This window comes from Bos taurus, chromosome 3 (assembly GCF_002263795.3).
Source record: "Bos taurus isolate L1 Dominette 01449 registration number 42190680 breed Hereford chromosome 3, ARS-UCD2.0, whole genome shotgun sequence".
In the NCBI taxonomy this organism is placed as follows: Eukaryota; Metazoa; Chordata; class Mammalia; order Artiodactyla; family Bovidae; genus Bos; species Bos taurus.
In genome coordinates, this window is record NC_037330.1 from 14,440,713 (window position 1) to 14,464,044 (window position 23,332).

General features: G+C 52.3%; 1 protein-coding gene across 3 annotated transcripts; it reads right to left on the reverse strand.

The window, feature by feature from the left end:
* Nucleotides 1–396: 396 nt before the first annotated feature.
* RHBG (Rh family B glycoprotein) lies at nucleotides 397–13,122 on the reverse strand. 3 transcript variants are annotated; one of them, NM_001434756.1, is made up of 10 exons: nucleotides 12,901–13,122; nucleotides 7,059–7,245; nucleotides 6,453–6,603; nucleotides 6,190–6,337; nucleotides 3,519–3,685; nucleotides 3,096–3,233; nucleotides 2,848–2,981; nucleotides 2,115–2,236; nucleotides 1,007–1,080; nucleotides 397–813 (listed from the first exon to the last, which is right to left on the reverse strand). In NM_001434756.1, the coding sequence occupies exons 1-10, from the start codon at nucleotides 13,085–13,087 to the stop codon at nucleotides 754–756; spliced, it is 1,368 nt and encodes a 455-aa protein (NP_001421685.1). In that variant the 5' UTR covers nucleotides 13,088–13,122; the 3' UTR covers nucleotides 397–753. The 3 variants fall into 3 exon arrangements, with proteins under 3 accessions (NP_001421685.1, XP_059737836.1, NP_001421686.1); XM_059881853.1 differs by lacking the exon at nucleotides 12,901–13,122 and adding an exon at nucleotides 10,813–10,896; NM_001434757.1 differs by lacking the exon at nucleotides 3,096–3,233.
* Between the last annotated feature and the right edge of the window lie 10,210 nt (nucleotides 13,123–23,332).

Below are 23,332 nucleotides of genomic sequence, written 5' to 3' on the forward strand. Positions count from 1 at the left end.
CTGCTTCCAGCTTCTGAGGAGTTAGTGGCAAAAGAATTCCTTATGCTACTCTTAAGCCTCCCAGGGCTCTCTTCCTACTCTGTTCAGAGGTCACCCAAGTTGAGGGTAAGAGTGGCATTCATTCTAGAATAGGAAGAGCTCTCTAGCAGACTGAGCTGTCTTGTAACAAACACACACTTGCTGGAGGGGAATGAGCTCCCTGTCTCTGGAAGCAAGAAAGTGCAGTCTGGGCATTGCCCTCATAGAAGACAGCATCCTAGGGGGAGTTCCTTAGTCTCAAGGAGGCAGGATGTTGTCACCAGTCAGGTCTTTTTTCACCTGAGGTTCTAATATTGTGAGTTAGATGGTTCGAGAAACTCCCCAAATTCTCAATGCACAAAAATAAAGGAGTCAGAGTCCTTGGTGACCATGGTATTTATCACCCTCAGAGAGCCAGGCCCTGGCTCAGGCTTCACAGTAACTGAGTGATGCTGGTCCAGTGAATCAGCAGTCCCTCGAGTGCCTCACTTGCAGGGCGTGGGGTGGTGGGGTGGGGGTGTGTGAGGCTCTCTCCTCACCATGACCAGTTATAGCCACCTGGCTCCACCATCTCCCCAGCCTTCCACCACCCCTCCCCCAAGGCTCCCTATGGAAAGGAGCTCCTGTCTTCTTTCCTGCAGCAGCAGTGATGGGAGCTAATAATGAGGAGCTTCCCCACAGTAGACTGTCATCCTCTTCTAAAAGGAGAGCATCCTTCCAAGGGCTGGAAGCAAGTTAGGCCTGAGTCTCTGTCTCCTCTGATCCCTGGGCTAAATGCTCATGTTCTCCAGGCACCTGGAGGGCAGGGACGGAGGAGCAGGTGAAGGGTCAGCTCTAGAGGACGGAGACCACAGCTGAAGGGTGAACCCCAGAGGAGCAGGAGCGGGGGAGGAGGGAAAGAGGCGGTTGGACCAGAGGAGGCGAGGCAGGAAAGGGGATGTTTGAGGGTGAGAGGGCCCTAAGGGCCTGAGGGGTGGGCACATCTCACCTCCCAGTAAATCTGGTCCTCGTAGCACTGGGAGTCTGGCGGGGAGTCCAGGATGGGCAGCCTCAGCAGGAGCCCTGGTGGCAGTAGGGGACAGTGTGTGAGGCTTTTTGCTGCCCCCATAGGGGAGGTTGCTACCCAGTACCACAGGACACAGAGGAGCTGGGAGTCATGAGGTCAATGGGATGCCTGGCACAGGCAAATCACAGCAGTGTTTATCAAGCGCCACTTCTGCTAGGCCCTGTGCAAAATGCGTGACAAAGCACTGCCTCCCTGAGTAATCACAGCAACCCTGCAAGGTGAATAGGATCCCTGTATTACAGAAAAGGGGACCAAGGTTCAGAGAAGTAACATACTAAAGTGTGCACGGAGGGAACAGATCAAATAGTGTCTGTCATGAGCCACAGCTCATAAGCTTTCTGTGGGCTCCTCTCCAAGAGGGATGCAGGAAGTGTTTCTTGGGTAAATAAGTAATTAAATGAATGAATGAACTCTTATTTAAGAATAAGATCTCAAGGAATCTTGAGATCAGGAAGTTGGGGATCTGAGAGCAGGAAGATGGGGATACTGAAGCATACGTTTAATTTTGAAGGCCAGACATCAGGAGGGACTGCCTGGCCTGGCATCAGTGAGCAGGCTGCCTCTGTGGAAGGTTTTTGTGCCCCAGTCTGTTGATGAGCCAGCCAGGCCTCTTCCTTCCCGGCCCCTACCCCAGCCCTAGCCCCAGCTCCAGAGAGATGGTGCCACAGGCCTCAGCCTGAGGCTGGGCTGCCCTCTAGTGGGAAGAGGGAGCAGCGCGCCAAGCCGCAGAGGAGAGGGATTGGTCAGCAGGCTTCCCACCTTCCTTTGCGACCAGAAGGGAGAAAGTACCTGCTTGGTCCTCCTTACCTGGAGGAAGTTACCCCTGAACACCATAACCCCACGCTGCTCCTGGCACGATGTAGGTGTTCAATAGAGTAAACGAATGTCAGGGGAATGGGATCGATCCAATGGCCCTTCCTCCAGAGAACCCCACCCCCCACCACCCCCGCCCCGCCCAGCCGCCGCCGCCGTCTTCTGCTCTCCCTGGGGCTCCTCCTGCCAACTCCCGACCCCAGCCAAGGTCACTCACCTCCAAGGCCCCCACCCACAGAGGCAAATGTCAGTGTGACAAACAGCCCGAAGAGCTGGTGCATGGCCTGAGACGTGGCACTGCGCTGGCCCTCGGCTATGAGTGGAAACACACTCTCCAGGCTGCAGGGAGAGGAGGGTGTGGGGAGACAGATGGAGCACGAAGCCAGGGCTGGTCAGCGCATCAGTGCCCTGCCCCGCTTTCTGCAGCAGCCGAAAGGGCCCTGGGGAGCCTGCCAGGCTGAATCACCTCCAGGCCTTTGCTCCAACTGAGCCCATTGGAGGGGAACACCCTCCCTTCCCCAGTGTGCCAGCAACACCCTCATACCTTTCAAGGCTCAGTTTGAGGGTCACTTTTGCTTCCCATCTCCCCTGAGCCCTGATGTGCAAAAATCTATCCTAAGGGTCAGTGTCTCTCCCTTGACCCTTTAATAATGACACTGTTGAAATCATTTATTCAACGACCTTCTGCTGCACTCGACCGAGGACCAAGAAGGCAGTCCCCAGGCTTGTTCACCCCAGTTTCTTCAGCTTCCAGGGTATGGATGAATGAATGAGAGAGAATAGACAGCTTTTTTTTGGTCAGGAGCAGGAGCGGGGGAGGAGGGAAAGAAGCAGGTTGGACCAGAGGAGGTGGTTGTGGCCCACAAAAGGAGGAACAGACTGAGGGAGTTAGTTCAGGGGGATAATGATTCCATTGGATTGGGGGTGGGGTGAGGGTGGGGAGAACTCACCCATCTCCATAAGCTTCACGGGTGGCCAGCCCAGCCACAAGGCCACCCAGGAGGGCTCCCAGGACCCCCGGCATCCCATGGAGGTTGTGCACACCACATGTGTCTTGGACTTTGAGTTTGGACTCAAGGATGGGCTGGAGACAGGACACCAATCATGAGTCTCGTGTGTCCCCCTCAGCCAGGCCTGCTGGAGAGGAGGAAGGGTGTGAAGACGCCCTGCCCTGCTCAGGGCCCAGGGGCTTATGTACCGTGACGAACTTGTACCCCAGTGTGGAGATGGCCCCAGCCAGGAAGCCAGCCGCCAGAGCCCCAAAGGGTGTCAGCATCATTTCAGCTGATGTCCCCACTACAACCCCTCCGGCCAGCGCTGCGTTCTGCACGTGGACCTAAGGGAGCACAGAAGAGCAAGGCTCTGGAGGCCCTTTCTGATCGTCACAGCCACACCCACCCCAAGCCCGCCCACCAGTGCCACCTGCTGCTTCTCCACCGTCTAATCCTCGACCTCACACGCCGTCCTAGCCTCACCGCCTGCTCTGGCCCCAACGCCTCCAGTGCATCTGCAGTCCCCTGAGCCTCTGCCCTTACCTGTCCCCCTGGAGGATCAACCTTGCAGGGTTTCAGACCTCTCCCTGGCCCACCCCTCTGCCTCTCCCCACGCCTCTTCCCCATACCATGTCCAGCCGCCCATCCCCCCCAACAAGGGCTGACAAGGCGAAGGTGCTGAGGGTGCTGGCGGTCAAGGAGTAGTATGTGTTGAGAGCGGTCCGATGCTGCCCGTCCCCCAGGGCAGTGGGTGCAGAGTTGAAACTAGGCCAGAAGATCCACAGGAAGATGGTCCCTAAACGGTGGGCAGAAAGGCGGAATGAGAGGAAGTAAGTGACTCCCTCGCAAGGTACAAGTTGTGTAACTGCAGTCAAGTCACCTACTCTCATCATCCTCAGTTTCCTCATCTGTAAAATGGGGATAGTGACGCATACCTCAGGAAGTGAGGACTAAATGAGATGATGCATACCAAGTACCTAACCACAGCTTGTTACTTTAGTGTCAGTCGCTCAGTCATGTCCGACTCTGCGACCACGTGGACTGTAGCCCGCCAGGCTCCTCTGTCCAAGGGATTCTTCAGGCAAGAGTACTAGAGTGGATAGCTATTCCTTTCTCCAGGAGATCTTCCAGCCATCAAACACAGGTCTCCTGCATTGCAGCTGGATTCTTTACCAGCTGAGCCACCACGGAAATCCAACCATGGCCTCGTTGTTGTTCAGTAGCTCAGTTGGGTCCGACTCTTTGCGACCCCATGGACTGCAGCACACCAGGCTTCCCTGTCCTTCACCATCTCCCGAAGCTTGCTCAAACTCATGTCCATTGAGTCGATGATGCCATCCAACTATCTCATCCTCTGTCGTCCCCTTCTCTTCCCACCTTCAATCTTTCCCAACATCAGGGTCTTTTCCAATGAGTCAGTTCTTCACATCAGGTGGCCAAAGCATTGCAGCTTCAGCTTCAGTCCTTCCAATGAATATTCAGGGTTGATTTCCTTTAGGATTGACTAGTTTGGTCTCCTTGTTGTCCAAGGGACTCTCAAGTGTCTTCCATGGCCTAGCTGGTACTAAATGTCTAACAACTGGTACCACTGAAGGGTACTGGCATGAGAGGGTGTTAGTTACTTGATTGAAAACCATGGGGGGTGGGGAGGGGTTGAGTTTTTTTAAGTATCAGAAAAGGAAAGGAAAAAAAGGCAAAGGGCACCACATGTCAGGCACGAATCTGGTACTTGATATCCATAACAGGAAAATCATTTGTTTTATAACCTCAACTGCCACCTGGAGAGGGTGGGCCCTGGCCCGAACACTGACGGGCTGGGCCTGGGCGTCTCGGGCAGGAACTGGGAGCTCCATAGGCCTTGCTGCCCTGTGAGGTTCCCAGGTCAGTCCTGGAGGGAGAGGTGGGGGGCAAGGGAGGAGGGGGGCTGGGGGCCCTGTGGGGAGGGCCAGCGTGGCAGAGAGGCTTGAGGGACTAAGGTGGGGGCAAGGGAGGAGGGGGGCTGGGGGCCCTGTGGGGAGGGCCAGCGTGGCAGAGAGGCTTGAGGGAGTGTCCCTTAGTTCTGAGTGGTCCTTGGGTTGTGATGTAGCTTCTGCACCTCCATAGTCTGCAGTAAAATCTACCACACATACACATGTATGTTCTGAGAAGAGTTTTGGGAGGAATCAAGGAAGAGACCCATTTTCCTGTCCAGCAGGAGCTGGGAGGCAGAGGAAATACGAGAATGTAAGCCTCCCAGGAAAGCACAGAAATCTCCGGGAGGCCTCTGGACTTCAAACCAAACTTATCAAAGGGCAAGGAGGCCTCCCCTGACCTAGGGTTCCATAAGCTCTGTTTCACAACACACCCAGATGTGAGCAAGAAACACAAGGCTAGTCTCTTCTTTATGTAAGAATGGGCACTTCAGTAACTACTCAGTACTATCTCCAAAAAGGTAAAATATCAATTTCCTTTCCTGACTCATCAGTGAATGGACAGGAGCAGAGGTGCAGGCTTAGAAGAAGTAGGTGGTGATGAGGTGCTTGCAGGCCAGACCCTACTCCTCCCAGGGGTGACCTGTGACCTCTCCTTCTCTCCTGAGAGTGCTGGGGCTTCCAGGAAATCTCCTGGGAGGAAGTGTCCTCAGGAGGTGGGAGGCAGCACCAAGGGAACAGGCCTAGAGGTTACACATGGGGAGAAGCTGAGTCTGGCTGGAGAGAGAGGGGGAGAAAGAGGTAGGGAGTGGGGAGGGGAAGGGGAGCAAATTATTGCACGGGCCAGTATGCCTGACTGAGGAGTCCGGTATTTAACTGTGGGTAGGGGGGCCCTGAAGGCCTTTAAACAGAGATAGATACCATCAGACTTGGATTTAGAAAGGCCCCTGGGATGGATCTTGGGCTTCCCTGGTGACTCAGACAGTAAAGAATCCGCCTGCAATGCAGGAGACCTGGGTTCGATCCCTGGGTCAGGAAGATCCCCTGGAAGAGGGTAGGGCAACCCACTCTAGTATTCTTGCCTGAAGAATCCCATGGACAAAGGAGCCTGGCGGGCTACAGTCCACAGGGTCACAAAGAGTTGGACAAGACTGAGTGACTAACACCTTCATGAACATTTTCTGGGATGGAGCCCTGAGACCCATGAGCTCTGAGGTCTAAGAACCTGTCATAAAACTACCAAAAATGATAAGCAAGAGTCCCCAGGCTCTGATGGAAGAGTCCGAGTTGGAAGGGAGTTCCCTGCCAGAACCCCAAGACTTATAGGTAGCACCCCGAGACCAGGCCTGGATATGAACTGGCCCCTCACCCACACCTCGGGAGGCCTCACCAATCATGGCAAAGAGGTCCGAATGGTAGACAGAGCCCTGGCGATGCTTGCTCTTCTCCAGTTGGGGCCTATAGAGGACCCGGGAGAGGATCAGCCCGAAGTAAGCACCAAAAGTGTGGATAGTCATGGAGCCTCCTGCGTCCTTCACCTGGGGAGGTGGGGCTGAGGTGGAGGGGCAGCCCCTTGCCCCACTCCTGCCCTATGCCTTCCCTGCTCAGGGCCTGACCATGCCCACTCCGCACCCCATCCCCATCCAAACTCACCTCCAGGAGGCTAAGCAGGACAAACTCGTTGAGGCCAAACAGCACCACCTCCAGCAGGGCCATGAGCAGCAGCTGAACCGGCCCAGTCTTGCCCAGTACGGCCCCAAAGGAGATAAGCACGGCCCCAGCACAGAAGTCAGCATTGATCATGCTGGGGGGTTCGGATGGAGAGGGTGAGGGGGGGCTGGAAACAAGGGCAGCCCAGGGGGATGGGGAGGGAGCAATGAATGCACCAGGCTAAATTCTTCCCTGGGAGGTGGGACAGGATCACCTCCCTTTTTTGTGGAGATTCTGGGGTTTGGCAAACAAAGCCCAGGACAAGTGGAAGAACCAGATTTTGAATCAACAGCGAGCACTGCCCTTTTCCATGATGCTGTCTATCCTCCCAACAGTTCATGAGTAATAAGGGGCCTAAAGGGAGGTGTGGGTCAAGGATGGGAGAAGAGATCAGACAACAAGAACAGGCAGGGTACCTAAAAGAAATTGACTGACGGGTCAAAAACCTAGGTCAGGGAGCAGATTTGAAAGACCAGGCTTGAGCTGGGTCCCTTGGGCAGGGGCCTCCCAGGTAGACCTAGGGGAGCCAGGGAGGCCACTGCTGCCCACCTCTCCATGCCTACAAGGATGTAGCCACCACGGAAGGAGTGGAAGAAGCCCTGGATGAGCGTGGACCACTGCAGGGCAAAGGCGGCCAGGAGGAAGGTGAAGCCCACGCTGCCGAAGCCGTAGCGCTGCAGGAAGACCATAAGGAAGCCGAAACCCACGAAGATCATGGCATGCACATCCTGGAAGCCTGCGGGGGGGCATTTGGGACTACTCAGGCCACCACCCATGGACCAGTCAGCAATCCTGCTGCACCCCCCAGCTCTCACCAGCCAGAGCCGCCTTGAGGCTAGAGCCAAGCCTATAAAATTCCCCAAGGCATGGCCCGGCCTCCCAGCCTGGCTCACCGGTGCAGAGCTGCCCAGCTTGGAGCAGTGGGACCCCCACCATCCCTGTTGTCCCCAGGTCAGAGCAAGAGAGTAGAGCCTTCTGCTCTCTTCTCTACCCAACTCAACTGCCCAATCCCTGGATCATTACGACCGGGGAAAAGCCCCACTTTTCCTGTGTGGTTTCCTGCAGCAGCCCCTGCCCTCCATGATGGAAATTCTCTTCCCGTTCTGGCCTTTGTGCTGGAAGTTCATCTTGATGTCTAACCTCCATTCCTCATGCTTCAGAATCTATGCCTCTCCACTTTTAGGGTTTTACATTTTACAAATTAATTGATAAAATAACTGTTAACTTTGTAGAACTGTATAAAATAACTTTAATAACTTTGTTAAGAGGTTATCTCAGGGAAAAAAGGAATTGAAGGCAGGGGGAGGGCTGCTGAGCCATATAATTCTGGTGCAAATAACGCCCCCTGGAGATTTGCAATATGGCCACTTATGAAAAAGAAGATTTATGGGAAAGATTTTACCCTACAGTTTGCTTCTTTCTATATTTTGGATATCTTAATTTTATAGATGAATCACTTGAATTTTTTAAGTGTCAGTGGGGTTTCTGGGGAGGGACACTTGGGGTCTTTTCTGTTTGCTTTCCAGTCTGTGTACAAAAATCTAAAATAATAAGCAGCCATATTGAAAATGAGATACATACAATTTGCTTTGTATTATTTTGTTCTGTACCCTTCCCACCATCTACTCATAAACAGGGCTAGAAACACAACCTCAGGTGATGTTCGGCCAGTACATCTCGTCCTGTTTCCTTTGTCTTGGGTCTATGTATCAGTAATGCTGTGCTATCCTCCGCTTTAATTGAGAAACACTAGAGGAACATTTGAGTGCATTATTGCATCTGTTGTAAATAACTTATTGAGAAACAGGGTCGACCAACCATGACCTTAAACTCTCCTTTCATAGCTCCAGGTGGGAAATTTCTCCTGGAACTTAGTCCTAGGAAATGTCATCTCCCCTAAGGAACAAGGAACTGATCTGCTTTCCTTCACTCATGTGTTAGATGTTTACTAAGAAGTCATAGAACTAAAAATAAATAAACAAAAAAACCTAAGCAGTCAGGCATCAGACTCTGGAAATGTAGCTATTGCTGGAAGACAGACATCAAAGGAATCAAAGAATCACGTATGTGAGGCTTCCTTTATTCTGATGAGAACATGTAACTGTCCATATTTCCCCTTTTTCTTGGCTGCCTATAGCCCAAAGCTACATGGGAATTTCAGCTATATCAGCTATAGGCCTTCACAGTGTTCATTATTTGTGTTCTTCTCTGCTTTTCTTATAACTGAAATTCACATGTTTTTGTTGTAAATGAATTCAAGTAGAAAGAGGCAGATCACAAAGAAAAAAAATCACAATCACCTTTTTTGTTTAAAGGTAAAGAAGCAACAACAAGGGATTTCCCTGATGGTCCAGTGGCTAAGACTCTCTGCTCCCAATGCAGAGGGCCTGGGTTCAATCCCTGGTTGGGGAACTAGATCCCACGTGCGGCTACTAAAGACCCCGAGGGCCACATCTAAGACCCAGCACGGCCAAACAAATAAGAACCATCAACAAGCCAAATATGTACTACTGAACTTCAGAATGCAATCAATAACTTGGAGAGAAGCAAATTTGTGTGTGTGTGCTGAGTGTGGGCTGATAGGAAAGGAGTTTGCAAGCCCCTGCAGAGGGCTGGGTACACGCAGCCCCCGGGCCAAGGGGGTGAAGGTCCAGTGGCCTCATTAGATGTCCCCACCACTGTGCCCCTTCTCCAGCCCTGCCCACTCCTCAAGTCGCCCAGATCGCTCTTCCCTTTCAGATCTTAAAACCCAACAGAAAAGGAGAGGTGTTGTTTAGATCTCAGTATGCAGCCTTAGCTCTTTCAGCCTCCCCATCTGACTTGCTTTCTCCTTGTGCAAACAGTAAAGGGGAAGCCATGTCTGTTCTTTTGCCCAAGGACAGCAAGACAACAAACGGGGCTGGGTCACAGGGCTCTGTGCCCAAACCGCTCCAGAACTTGTCTTAAATAGCAATAACATTTACATCTCCCACCTGGGGGTTGTTTGGAATCAAAACTCAATCCAGTGGCTTTTCACCTGGAATCTAAACACCAAGAAATCTCCTTTATTCGTTCCATTCCGTGGAATGTTCCACACAGACATTCTCTGTGGGCTGTGGAGGGTAAGGGGGTATTCCAGCTGGAGGCAGGGGGATAGATATGATGACCCCTCAACATTCCCTTCAGGGGATCCCTGGGTCAAGCAGCATGGAGCCTGTTTCCCATCACATCCCCAACGCCTCCAAACTCATGCACCTTTGGCTGGAGAGAAGATAAAAGCCCTCCAGGGCCACCTATTACCCTCCCTCCTTCCCTTACTGCCTCTCCCCAACCCCACCAGATGATTCCTGAACAAGGTCAGACTGTAGGACAAGGGAACAGTGACAGCTGGGGCTTTAGCATCTCAGAGCTGGCTTTAAATTCCAACACACGCATGCACACACACACACACACACACAGACACACACACACATCCCTACACTTCTCACTGTGTGACCTTGGACAAGTCACTTAACCTCTCTAAGCCTCAGTTTCCTTGTCTGTAAAGAGGGGATATAAAATATGAGTAGCAGGAAAAAGGGAGTGGTGAGCTGGGGAGGCCATCTCTCCCCACCACTCTACCTCCACCTGCCTTTAAGAGGGCAGATCAGGCTGTATTCTCCTAGAAGAGTTACAAACCACTCTGGTCCCAGTCACACACACTGCTACCCCCACCTCAGGAAGATCCTGTTTCCATCTGTCCTAAATCCCTCTTCTTGCAAGTAAGGTCTCAGAGACAGACAAAAAAGAACCTGTCCATATTTTTTCTTAGAACCCTTTCTCGTCTTTGCTTCTGAGTCCCCTGCACACTTAGACTTGCCCCCTAGTCTTTTCCCCCTCTTATTTTCCATGACTTATCTCATGGAATAAGAGGTTTGTAATGTGGGGGAAATGCTGAAGATGGGGAGTCAAGAGGCCGGGTTCTAGGTGGGCTGACTTGCTGTGTCATCTTGCGCAGTGGCATTACCTCTCTGGTTCTCTCTCCAACCCGGAGAGGAGTGAACCAGCTGGGCTCTGAAGGCCCTTCCTGTAGAGATAACAGGCAGACACTCAGAGCAGCCATGCCCTTGGCGTTGGCTAGTCCCACTGCCTAACAACAGCGGCAAAACTCCCTTTCATCTCCCAAATCAAAGGGCAGTGGCCACACCACCCTCTGGCCCTGACCACTTCTCCTGGACACAGGGACGGTGAAGACTCGGCGCATCAAAGCCCCAGGCTCCAGGGACCTCACACCTCCCTCCTTTCCAACCCATCCCCAGGGTCCCAAGTCCACAGGGACAAAAACCTTGTGCAGAAAGAGGTAGGATTCCCACTGCTGTTCCTCCTACTGCAATCCAGGGACAGAAAGCTGTGCATTCAGGAGAGTTTATCATGCAACGGAGGGGCAAGGAAGGTCAGGGAGGCCTTTGAAGCAAGCAGGGCTTGGAGGCCTTGATTGAGGCCCATGGGAGAAGCAAATAGGGGGTCATGACAGGCAGCCAGGTCAGACTCTAGAGCAAGAGCTTACAACTCTCAGTCCATGGACTGTTCTCCCTCCAACTCCCCATCTCTCTGGACAAATGCATGACCCCAAGAGCCTCCCATCCCAGCTCTGTAGCTTTGATTTCAGCATCCATGGCTCACTCATGCAGCCAAAATTGGGGTGAAATGTGGGAAAGGAGGAGCTGTAGCCCCCTCTGCCTAGGACCAAGCCTCCACCAATACTTTGGCCACCTGATGCAAAGAGCTAACTCACTGGAAAACACCCTGATGCTGGGAAAAACTGAGGGCAGCAGGAAAAGGGGCCGACAGAGGATGAGATGGTTAGATGGCATCACCGACTCAAAGGACATGAATTTGAGCAAACTCCGGGAGATGGTGAAGGACAGGGGAGCCTGGCGTGCTGCATTCCATGGGGTCATAAACAGTTGGACACGATGGAGCGACTGAACAAAATCAAGCCTCTGCTTCACCCTCTCAGTTCTCAGCACTGTGAGCTTCATGGTGTTGGGGTTGGGGCTGGAAGAGAGTCAGGTGAGGACAGCTGCCACCAGCTCTGCACACAGAAAGTAAGGTAATAAAAGCTGGGGTTTTAAAGGAGACACCCACATTCTGGGCCTTGTTTGAATGTATATCTTTCAAATGGAGGCACCTTTCTTCTCATTGCTCAGATGGGGAAAACTGAGGCTTAGAGACCTGCTCAAACATTTGTAACAAACCCTGGGAGATTTGGTGCCCCTGGTCCTAGCTGAGTCACAAGGCTGGTCCCCCAACCTTGAGGGAGAGGCTCTGTCCTCAACATGAAGCGGGGGCTTAAACTTCTCCTTCCTGGGCCTTGTCAGCAGGCAGGTGAGCTGCGGTGCCTAAGAGCTTAGGATGCTGCTGCTGCTGCTAAGTCACTTCAGTCGTGTCCGACTCTGCGACCCCATAAACGGGCAGCCCACCAGGCTCCCCCGTCCCTGGGATTCTCCAGGCAAGAACACTGGAGTGGGTTGCCATTTCCTTCTCCAATGCATGAAAGTGAAAAGTGAAAGTGAAGTCGCTCAGTCGTGTCTGACTCTTAGCGACCCCATGGACTGCAGCCTACCAGGCTCCTCCGTCCATGGTCCATGGGATTTTCCAGGCGAGAGTACTGGAGTGGGTTGCCATTGCCTTTTCCGAAGAGCTTAGGATGACCAAGTCCTAGTTCCAGCTCTGTCACTCACATACTAGGTGATCCTGAATAAATCACAGCCCCTTTGAGCCTCAGCTTCCTTCTCTGTGAAATGGGTTAATGACCCTGCCTTGCCTCCTCCTCAGGGCTGTGGGGCGGCTACTCTGTGATTGGCTGGTGGCTCCTTACATCATTTTTTCTCTGACTCTGGAAGAATCAGCTTTGGGGGACTGGGGAAGAAATGTCTGAGCCCACTGGCCTTGGCTGCCTTCACAGCTATTACCTGCATCACTGTCTCCCCCACCCCACCCCCTACCTCCCCTGCCCAGAGGATTTCTTTTTCTCCTTGTGTTCAGGGTGGAGGCCTGAGAAAGACAAAGTCTCTAGGCAAAGCCCAGCTAGGCCAACAAGACAGTAGGTAAAGCTGGAGCTTCAGGTTTGGGTTCAAATCCCAGCTCACTCACTCTAACAGCAGGACCCTGAACCAGCCAACTAACCTCTCTTTTAGCTCAGTTTCCCCATCTTTGTCTACTTCACTGACTAAAGGAGAAAATGCATGTGCCGCCCTTGGCATAATACCTGGAACGTGGCAGACACTAGTGAAAGCATATAATTATAAATCTGGGGCACCTTCATCTCAAAGCAAGAGGGTAGCCCACCTAGGGGTAGAGCTGGACTCCCTGCCAAGACACCAGGGAAACTTAGGGTCTTAGCTCCCCGCGCGCCCTCACCCGCACTCACTTGGGTAGCGAAAGTAAAATTCATTGTCCGCGTTACTGTGGTTGCCCCAGTGCCAGAGGGCAGCGTCGGTTTCACGGTTGTAGCGGACAAAGACCGCAAAGAGGATGGCGGTGGCGCCCTGGAGGAGGAGGCACAGCAGGGGCAGCTGCAGTCGCCGGCCCGCGGAGTGGCGGGGAGACCAGGCCATGGGACAGAGGCTGTGAGTCTCCAACTCGGTTGTGGCTCCAGGCGCGTGGCGCGAGCAGACAGTCCAGGGGCGGGCGGGGCGAGCCAGGCCCCGCCCACCACGAGGAGGCTTGCCAGGGCCGTCTTAACCGCGCTCAAGTTACCCATTCCAGTTCCAGGAAGCAGGGTGTCGCGGGAAAGGCGAGGGCCTGGGCCCCAGACGTGAGGCGGGGCGAGGAGTGGGAGAGGACGGGGCGTTCGTAGCCCCAGGTCCTCTTTCCTTTGGCCCAGCTGACCCTGATGCCGTTCCTGTTGGGACAGATCCTTGGAAATAACCCTGGAAAGGCTCCCCGTGTCCTGCCCTGCTCCAGCACAGCTGCGGGACCGGTGGTGGTGGAGGGAGAAAGAAGGGAGGGCACCCGCCCCCTCAAACATGATGTTAGTTTAGAGAGTGTTTCCCAAAGAATAATCGACCTTGATGGGCTCAGGCTTCTCCCACCGGACCCCTCCAGGGTTGATACAAGAGAGAGTTGAAGTGTTACTCAATCTTTTCCCCAACTGAAAAACCAGTGGAGATCGGAGATAAAGAACCGGCTCTGTAGGTACTGATGATTAACGCGGCCAGGGAGGTCTGAGTCTCGACAGTTGAGTTCCTTACCCCACTCCCAAGCCTCCTCGCATTTACACCCCACCACACTTCTAGGACAGAAAGCTGAACCTGGGAACAGGCTGGGCAGGGGCCCACTGAAACCTGGGTTCCTTGAACACCCAGTGTGATATGAGAGGTTCTGGGCTGCCCCCAGCAGCCTGAAAGACAGGAAGATAGGTGGTAGGAAGGTCTTCTCAGTTGAGAGTCAAGAGCCCCTTGTTACACAAGCAGGATTTGTATCCACTGGGGTCCTGGTAGACAAACAACGAGGGGATAGCTGTTAGCCAGGCTTTGGAGATGAGCCAGATCAGCCCTCCCTCCTGGAGCCACTGTCCAGTTAGGAGAGAGACATTTAGGAGGGAATTGAATTGCCATTGGGGTAAATGTGTGACCCAGGAATTACAGAGACTGTGGAGCCCAGAGGAGAAGCTGCAGAGCCTACAGAAGTGGAGATAAGGAAGGGGACTGGGCTGGAGAATTGCCTCCTGGCAAGTGGTGCCTGAAGGCAGCCTGGAAGGACAACCTGGAAATTGAGTAAGTGAAGAAAGGAGAGGAGACATCTCAAGAAGGGACCCACATAAACAGAAACCGTGGGCATGTTCAGGGTGCTCAGAAACTGAGGTTGGGGGTGGGTATCAGCAGGCAGAGAAACGTGGCCTCTGTCTAGTGGGTGCTGGGCCCCTGGAGACCTCTGAACAGGTGGAGGACCTTTGTGTTATTGGTTCTGACACCCAGCCCACAAAGGGCTTCAAAGAAGAAAACCTGAAGCCCAGTAGGGCTGGTGGTGGGAGAAGTCCTGTGTCTCCACTACCCACAGCCTAGCCGCACCTCTCTGAGGGGGCTGTTATACAGGGGTAGGGGGGCGGGGGCTCGGGCTTGTGGGAGTTTGCAAAGATGTCCCAGACCCTGGCCTGAAAGAAGAGCTGCCGTTCCCATGGGCTGTAGCTTAAGGCCATAGGGACCAGTCACTGCCCAGAGCTGATGCCAAGTAGGGCTCAACCTTGCTTCTCCTCTGCCACCTCCCCAGTTCACCTCCTCCCCCACTTCCCCTCAAGGCCTAAGCCTCTGTCCAGCATGGACTCTGCAGGACAGTTGGATTCTAGGTGCCCAACCGGGCAGGCGTGGGAGGGTGGTAGCTGCCTCTGATAGCACTGCTCTAGCAGATGGAGCAGCCTCTCTGGCCCTTGGTGGCCCCTGGCCCCGAGGCTCTGTGTCACTACTTGGTCAGCAAGATGGCTGTTTTCTTGCTAGTCTGCAGGTGGTGGGGCAGGGGAAGAGGGCGGGGGAGGAGAAGATGTCTGATCAGCTGCCTTTGGATAACAACTCTCAGATCATTCAACATCTGGGGTTTCCTGCCACATCCAGCCTTCTGCCCCAAAGATGCAGTCTGCTTCCTGAGCCCTGTTTGGAAGAGGGGGTTGCCCTGCGTTGCACAGGCAAGGACTGGATAGGCCCTTAAAAGGAGAGGTTTTCAAAAGCACCAGAATTCGAAAGAGAAAGGAGTAGGGTCTGTGTCTTCTCAGCATCTTCTGGGAGCTTCCACCGTGATTCCAGCCTCCTCCATCTCTGTCCCACCTGTTGTCTCTCTTAGTCTCTGAATCCCTCTGAATCTCTGATTTTTCCTTTCCTCTGTTGCTCATTCATTCATTCACAATATTCACTTAGTGTCAACCCTGAGCCAGCTTTGGGGGCTGTGACCTGAGGTTCTAGTCACATGTATAACACGGTTGGGTCCTGGGTGCCTCCAGCCCTGACAGGTGTTCACCTTTGATGTGGGAGGTCTAGAGGGAGCCCTTTGGGAGGCCCAGGATAGCTGGGCCAGTATCTCGAAGGCACACTTGGAGACCTTTGGGCAATTGCTATTCACCAGCCTTTATAGGAGGATCCTGGTATTCTCACAACTAGTGGGTACCAGCTGGTATCACCCCTGGTCTAACAGAGAACAGGGTCCTGACAGTCCTCCCCTTCTGAGGGTCCCCCTGGCCCACCTGTCCCCTCTGTGGGCTCTCCTGGCAGGCCTACACCTGGGGGCTCTCCTGGCCCACCAACAACTATGGAGAATCTCAGTCTATGGTTTTCTTTGGGATTACCAAGTGCTGTCAGAACTCTTGGCCCTCCCTCCTGCCTTCTCCAGCCCTGGAAATTCTGATGGAATTGGGGGGAAGGCTTCATCTCTCACCCGTCTCTCCACCCTTGACCGCCTCTGAGGGGCCCCAGCTCCGTCACCAGCGCCCATCCTGCCTGGCCTGGTGGTTTGCCCAATCTTTGACCTTCCATCTCCAGTTTCCAGCTATGGTCAGCTGGGCACTTGAGGGTGGCCAAAGGGAACTGGTGTGTGCTGCTTGCCCTGGCCCAGCCTGGCCAGGCTGTTCATGGGGACCAGGGCTTGGGTTACTGAGTAACTCGGGGTTGCTTGGAGCTGTTCTCTACTGGGGTCACCTTCTGCCTATTCACTGCTCTCTTGGCTCAGGAATCCTCAAAACCAGTGGGCTTCTTTTCTCCATCGAGCTTTCCCAGTGTTTATGGGGAACAAAAGAAAAAAGTTCTAAAGCACCAGAATCAGTAAGACTCCTGTTTGTTCATTCTTTCATTCACTCAACACATCTTTGCTGTATCACCTTGGCAAATTGTGGAGCCCTCTCTGAGTTTCAGTTTCCTTATCTATAGGAGAAATGATATTCCCTTTGTGGAAATGTTATGAGAATTACAAATAATTACTGAGGAGTGCTGGCATTTTCGTAGGCAGTCAACAGATGCTGTTGTTATTGTTCCGAGTGGCTGAGCAGAGAGGGTAAATGGGTTGCTGACTCCAACAAACAATGGGCACATGTGCCTCTGGTGACAGGAAAGGATGGAGGGGACAGCCACCTTGATGCGTTCTCCTGTTGTTGGCTGGAGTGAGTGACCAGCAGGTCTGGGGGCTAGGAAAAGCACATTCAGGAAGGGCCTTTGGACCAGCAGGCCCCGTGACATAACAACTCTTGAGTAGAGGAGATTTGGGGAGGCTTCCTTCATTCAACAAATATATATTAAGCACCTGCTGTGTGCCAGACATGGTGCTAATTGTTGGCAATCCAATGAAATGAGATATATCCCCGGGTGGGGGCGGGAGGTCTATCTGTGTGTGTGGAGGTGCAGATGAATCAGCAGGCAGTAGTATTGCCAAGGGTAGGGGAGACAGGTCATACCGGGACCCAGGCCTTGCTGGGGGTGATCAGGGAAGGCTTCCCAGAGGAAGTGATTCTTACATTGAGATCTGGCCTAATTTCACAGCTAAGGTGGAGCAGAAAGATTCCTTTTTGTCTAACAGTCTGATATGGAAATAGAAAAAGAAGCTATACTGGGGAACTCCTAGGCACCTATTTTCTGGGGGCAGACAAACCCCAGAGCTCAGTTTTTCCCAAAAACTACAGCCACAGTGGCACCATAAAAATATTATTGTGTTTACATAAAGCCGTTTGTAAAAATCAAATATGGCCTTTTGTCCCCAAAGGCTCACCAAAATAGCTTCTGCATAAAAGATTGCCAGAATTAGATTACTTGTGTTTGTTAAGGTTTCTTCATCTGTAAAATGAAAATGGCAATACCTTGGGAAAGAAGTTGGTCAGAAGGCAGTGACCTCACAGTGATCTCATTTCAAAGCTTCTCATTCATGTAACGCATTTTGCTTGCCTTCCTGCTACGGGCTAGATTCTAGAGGACTGCCTCCATGTTCTGCCACCACCAGAGAGAGGGGAGTTATGCTCTGTCCTCAGGACACCACGGCAGATGAGATGTAGTCTCGATTCCCCAGTCCTGACAGCAGCCCTCAGTGGTACAATTCTCATGATCCTACGGGGGGGTTCTGTGGTCAATTCCTGACCAGGAAGTTTTGAAATACAGCAAAGATGAGAAGGTGAGCGTGTCTTCAGATTGAGAGGGACAGAGGACTGAATCCCAGCTCTGCCCAAAAGGGATTTTGGAGAAGTTGCTCACCATGCCTTGAACCCCAGTTTCTTCATCTGTTCCATGGCGACAATAATAGTACTAATACCACAAGGGTTGCTGTGAGGATTAACGTCCACAAATCATGGGACATGTAGTACGCCTTCAGCAGTATAGTCACAGTTCTGACTCTCGTTCATAAGGAAACATATCAATAAGCTGTACAGCATTTCTTTCTTTGCCTTGCATTCCTCCTCTTAGTAGTGGTAGGAGAACTTTTCTAACTGCTAGGGACATGGGGAAAACTTTGCTAACAGCTAAGGACATGGGAGAAACTGGCTCTCAGTCCTTAGTTTTAAAAATATAATTGTGTTCCGCTAATTCTCAAGGGTCCGACTGGAGTCCCTTAAGAGAAAAACCAGGGAGAACGTCCCTGGTGGTCCAGTGGTTAGGACTGGGCCCCTTCACTGCAAGGGCTGGAGTTCCATCCCTGGTCGGGGAACTAAGATCTCTCAAGCCGTGTGGTACAGGCCAAAAGGAGAGAGAAAATCCAGAAGGGAATCCAGGGTTCAGTGGACTTGCTTCTAGAAATGGGTCACGTGAAGGTGACTGCAGCTAAAGGGAGCAGGGAGATGGGAAGCCACGTCCTTGCCCCAGCTTCCCTTCCGCATTTCTCCTAAGGATTCTGCCACCATCACCAAATCAGCCAAAACCACAGCCAGGAAAGCTCAAGTCCTACCACCTCCCTCTGCCAGAAGCTGTTGTTCAGGCGTCCAGACATCGGACCCTTCTCCCTCTCCTAGGCCAGCCCCATCCCCAAGTGTGAGAGACACTTTGTGATGAATACCTCTCTTCTCTGGAAAGGGAGCAGTTGAGTAGAAATATTCTTCATATACAACCCAGGACAGGACATTGTGAAGATTGGAAGCACATCTTCTCTGCCCAGGGCCTGGGGAGGCACAGAAGCGGGGAGCAGCCAGAATGGAGGTCATAAGATGAGTGCATAAGGTTTGACAGGAGCTGCAGAAGGGTGATCAGACTGGGCTGTGAGCCCAGGAGAACTCAGCCTCTCTAGTGCACATCTAGCGACATGGTTCCCAGCTCCGAACTCCCTCCTGCAGCCCCGCCAGCGTACCAAGCTCCTGAGGCACAGGAGAGAACGTGAGATCTGAGGCTCTTAACAAAGCAAGGTCATGACCATTCAGCCGTTCATTTCATAGCTGTTTATTGAGCCATGTGTTGCAAGGTCAAGCAGGCCCTGCTTTCAACCCTGAGTCCAGGGCACCAAACAAATAGACGTTGTCCTCGCCCCCCTGGAGCTGCTGTCCTGGTGGAGGAGACACACAACAAACACACGCACAAATAGATACATTAGATGTCATGAGAGGTTTGCTGAAGAAAACAAAGCTGAGCTAGAGGATACAGTGATGGGGGTTACGAGACTGGATCACTAGGGGAGGCTCAAGAGGGATGGAAGGAGTGAGAGGGGATCTCATAGACTCCTAGGCAGAGGGAAGAGCAAGTTCACTGCCCCTGGGTTGAGAAGCAGGGAGGGCAGTGTGGCTAGAGGTCAGTGAGTAAGGGGGCAGTGAAGGAGGGTGTGAGGGCCAGCAGGTGGAGGGCTCAAGTCCCTGGTGAGGAGTTTGGACCTTACTATTAAGATAGTGGGGAGCAATTTGAGGGGTCAAGAGCAGAGAAATAATATGACCTGAAGTATTATTTTAAAGGATCCCTCTGGCTGCCTAAGGAGCATGGCTGTAGGTTTAAGCAGTCGCAGATGACCAGTCCCGAGGCTACCATTACAATCCAGGCAAGAGCAGACAGTAGCAGTAACAGTGTGGAAAGTAGCAGGTTCTGGAAGTATTTGGAAGGTAGAACTGACAAGGTTTATGATGGATGTCTGAGAGAGAAAGGAGTTGCTATGGACTGAATTGTGTGCCCTCAGAGTCACATGTCTGGGACTTCCCTGATGGTCCAGTGGTTAAGAATCTGCCTTGCAACACAGAGGATGTGAGTTCGATCCCTGGTCTTGGAACTAAGGTCCCACACACCTCAACTACTGAGCCTATACGCCACAACTAGAGAGAAGCCAGCTTGCCATGACTAAGACCCAATGCAGCCAAATAATAATAATTAATTTTTAAAAGTCGTACGTCAAAGTGCTAACCCCCATCGTGATAGTATTTGGAGATGGGACCTTTGGGAGGTAGTCAGGTTGAGATGAGGTCATGAGAGTGGTCCCTCATGACGGGATCAGTGCCCTTATAAGAAGAGACACCAGAGAGCTCCCCCAGCCCCCTGCCCCTTTTGCTCTCTTTCACTCTTGCTCGCTTTGCCAAGTTAAGACACAGCAAGAAGGTTGCTGCCAGGAAGAGATGTCTCAGCAGAAACAGACCATGCTGCCAGCACCTTGATCTCAGACTTCCCACCTCCACAACTGTGAGAAAAGAAAGTTCTGCTGTCGAAGCACCCAGTTTATGGGCTTTTGTTATGCAGCCTGAGCTGACCAATACAGGAGTCAAGGATGGTGCCCAGATGTTTGATCTGAGCCACTGGTGGGCAGCCCATCTCCAGTAGGGAACTGAGAAGACCCCTCCCCGAAGCAGTCTGTCTCTTCCTCCAGGCTGATATTTGCTTTCCAGACTCTGTACTCTAGTCTGGGCTGTTACCAGAACACTCCTTCTTCTACTAAAACAAGACTTCACCTTCAAGGCCCACCTCAAGTATGACTCCCTGCCTTTGGGTCCTGGCTGCGTGCTCTCCACATAGAGTGCTAGATGCCCCACTGGGATTTATACCTCCACCTCTTCTCTGGACTGGGCCAGCAATGTTTGACTGAAGGAAGACAGGACTTTGACTCCGCCAGGTGAACCAGTCCCGATGCTGCTGGGAGTTCTTTCTAGATCTCCACCCTTGAGGGCCTGTCCTTCCCTACTGCTTCCTCTGCCTCCTGCTTTCTCTGCCCGGCCCTCCGCCCTGAGACAGCTGGGCAGCCGGTGGTGGAGCTAAGTGAACACAGGGGTCCCGCCTCCCTTTCATAGCACCAACACCTTCACCCTAGGGTTGCAGCTCCTGTGCTCATAGCTCAAGCCAGAAGCAGGTTAGCTCCCCTGGAGCGGGAGGCCCACACCATCATCTGCTGGGCGGTGGCAGCGGACAGGAAAGAGGGGCCCCGCGCCGCTGGCTGGGCTGGGCTCCCTGGCCGGCTCTCCGTGCGGTCTCAACCATCGTATCTTCTTGCGTGCTAAGTTGCTTCACGTCCAACTCTCTGCAACCTCATGGACTGTAGCCTGCCAGGTTCCTCTGTCCATGGGGATTCTTCCAGGCAATGCTGGAGTGGTTTGGGTTATCTTATGTTCTTAGATCAATTTGTAAACAATAGTATCTTTTCCCACTTATTCACTCAATAAATATTTATCTAAGTATTTCATTTTATTAGCCATTTAAATATGCAGAGAGCCAGCAGTGTGCCAGGTACTAATCTACGCATTGGTTACACAGCAATAAGAAAAACCATCAAGAACAGGACCAAAAAACCCCTGAGTTTTCATTAATGTGAAGTTCATTAACGTGTTTTAAATTGTATTGTTTTAAAATGTGTCACTACTGGGAATTCTCTGGTGGTCCGGTGGTTAGGACTTGGCGCTTTCACTGCCATGGCTCAGGTTCAATCCCAGATCAGGAAACTAAGACCCCACAAGCCTTGCCACACAGCCAAAAAGATAATAATAAAATGTACCATTCCTTGAAACTGGTGATTTGACTGCACCAAACTCCTGCCAGTGAAGTGAAGTGAAAGTCACTCAGTTGTGTCCAACTCTTTGCGACTCCATGGACTATACAGTTCATGGAATTCTCTAGGCCAGAATACTGGAGTGGGTAGCCTTTTCTTTCTCCAGCAGATCTTCCTGACCCAGGAATTGAACTGGGGTCTCCTGCATTGCAGGTGGATTCTTTACCAACTGAGGTATCAGGGAAGCCCTAAATTCCTGCCAAGTGGTTTGCAAATATCAGGTGAAAAACCCCAAAAGGCACTGAGTTCAGGAAGGGAGAAACTGGGCTGGTGGGGTGGAGTGTCTTGGGGAATTTGTACCCAGAGAACTCCTCCAGGATTCTGACTCTCCCCTTCTGAACTTTATTTCCTGAAGCTCTGGATTCAGTTAGAGCTGTCACATCTGAGATGTGCAATAAACAGAGAGGCAGGTTCAGATGAAACCAGAGGAGGATGGTAAAGGAACTGGGGCTGCTTTATCTGGACAATGGGTGTCTTAGACTCGGGGAGGGGGGTTAACTGCTTCCTGTCTTCACTGTGAAATTGATTTACTAAGGGCTTGGAGCTCAAACTCCAATACTTTGACCACCTCATGCAAAGAGTTGACCCATTGGAAAAGACTCTGATGCTGGGAGGGATTGGGGGCAGGAGGAGAAGGGGACGACAGAGGATGAGATGGCTGGATGGCATCACCGACTCGATGGACATGAGTTTGAGTGAACTCCGGGAGTTGGAAATGGACAGGGAGGCCTGGCGTGCTGCGATTCATGGGGTCACAAACAGTCGGACACGACTTAGCGACTGAACTAGACTGAACTGAAGGGCTTGGAGAAAGCTATAGGAGTCAGACCCAGGTTTAGGTACAAGAGCCTTCTAGCACCCAGACCTGCTGCCCTGGGAGGAGACTGGGCTTCCTGCAGAGGGGCTAGAAGCTGGGTAACTCCTGGCAGGAGAATCATGGACCCAGAGAGTTAGTGGCCAAAAACACCCTTATCAGAACCACTGCGGAAAAGTTGAAAAGGCTCAGCAGCTGACTGTGAGAGACTGACATGGCAGCACCCACTCCTCATGTGAACCCTGCTGGCCTGGTAGGGACACTGTCCAGTGTCCCTCTGAATCACCTGGGTTGGGGAAGAAACTCTGAAAAAATACTAATGCCTGGCCCCACCCCTGGAGAAGGCAATGGCAACCCACTCTAGTACTTTTGCCTGGAAAATCCCATGGATGGAGGAGCCTGGTAGGCTGCAGTCCATGGGGTCGCTAAGAGTCAGACACAACTGAGCTACTTCACTTTCACTTTTCACTTTCACTTTTCACTTTCATGTATTGGAGAAGGAAATGGCAACCCACTCTGGTGTTCTTGCCTGGAGAATCCCAGGGAAGCCTGGTGGGCTGCCGTCTATGGGGTTGCACAGAGTTGGACACGACTGAAGTAACTTAGCAACAGCAGCAGCAGCAGCCCCCACCCCACAGAGACTTTGGTTTAATAGGTTTGGGTGGAGTCCCAGCACCAGTATTTTTCTTTTATAGTTCTCCAGGCAATTTTAATAGGTAGCCAAAGTTGAGGATTGCTGATCTAGACCAGCAGTACTAGCACCCTCTACCAGGGAGCTTGTTAAGAAGGGCAAGCTCTCAGGCCCTGCCCCAGACCTACCGAATCAGAAATTCCTGGAGAGGGGCCTGCAGTATGCAGGGAACAAGCGCTCTGGGTGATTCTGACACATGCTGATGTTTTGGGGAGCTTTCAGGCCTTTTCTAGCTCTAAGAGTCTCAGAACCTCAGGGAAACGCAGCTCCATAACGGCTTACCCTCTTCACCAAGGAGGTGAGTTAATAGTTTAACCCGCCTAGAGGACAAACTAGTCAAACCTGAGATCACAGAATGGCTTCACTTCTTTATCACAGTGTCATACTTCGTGAAAA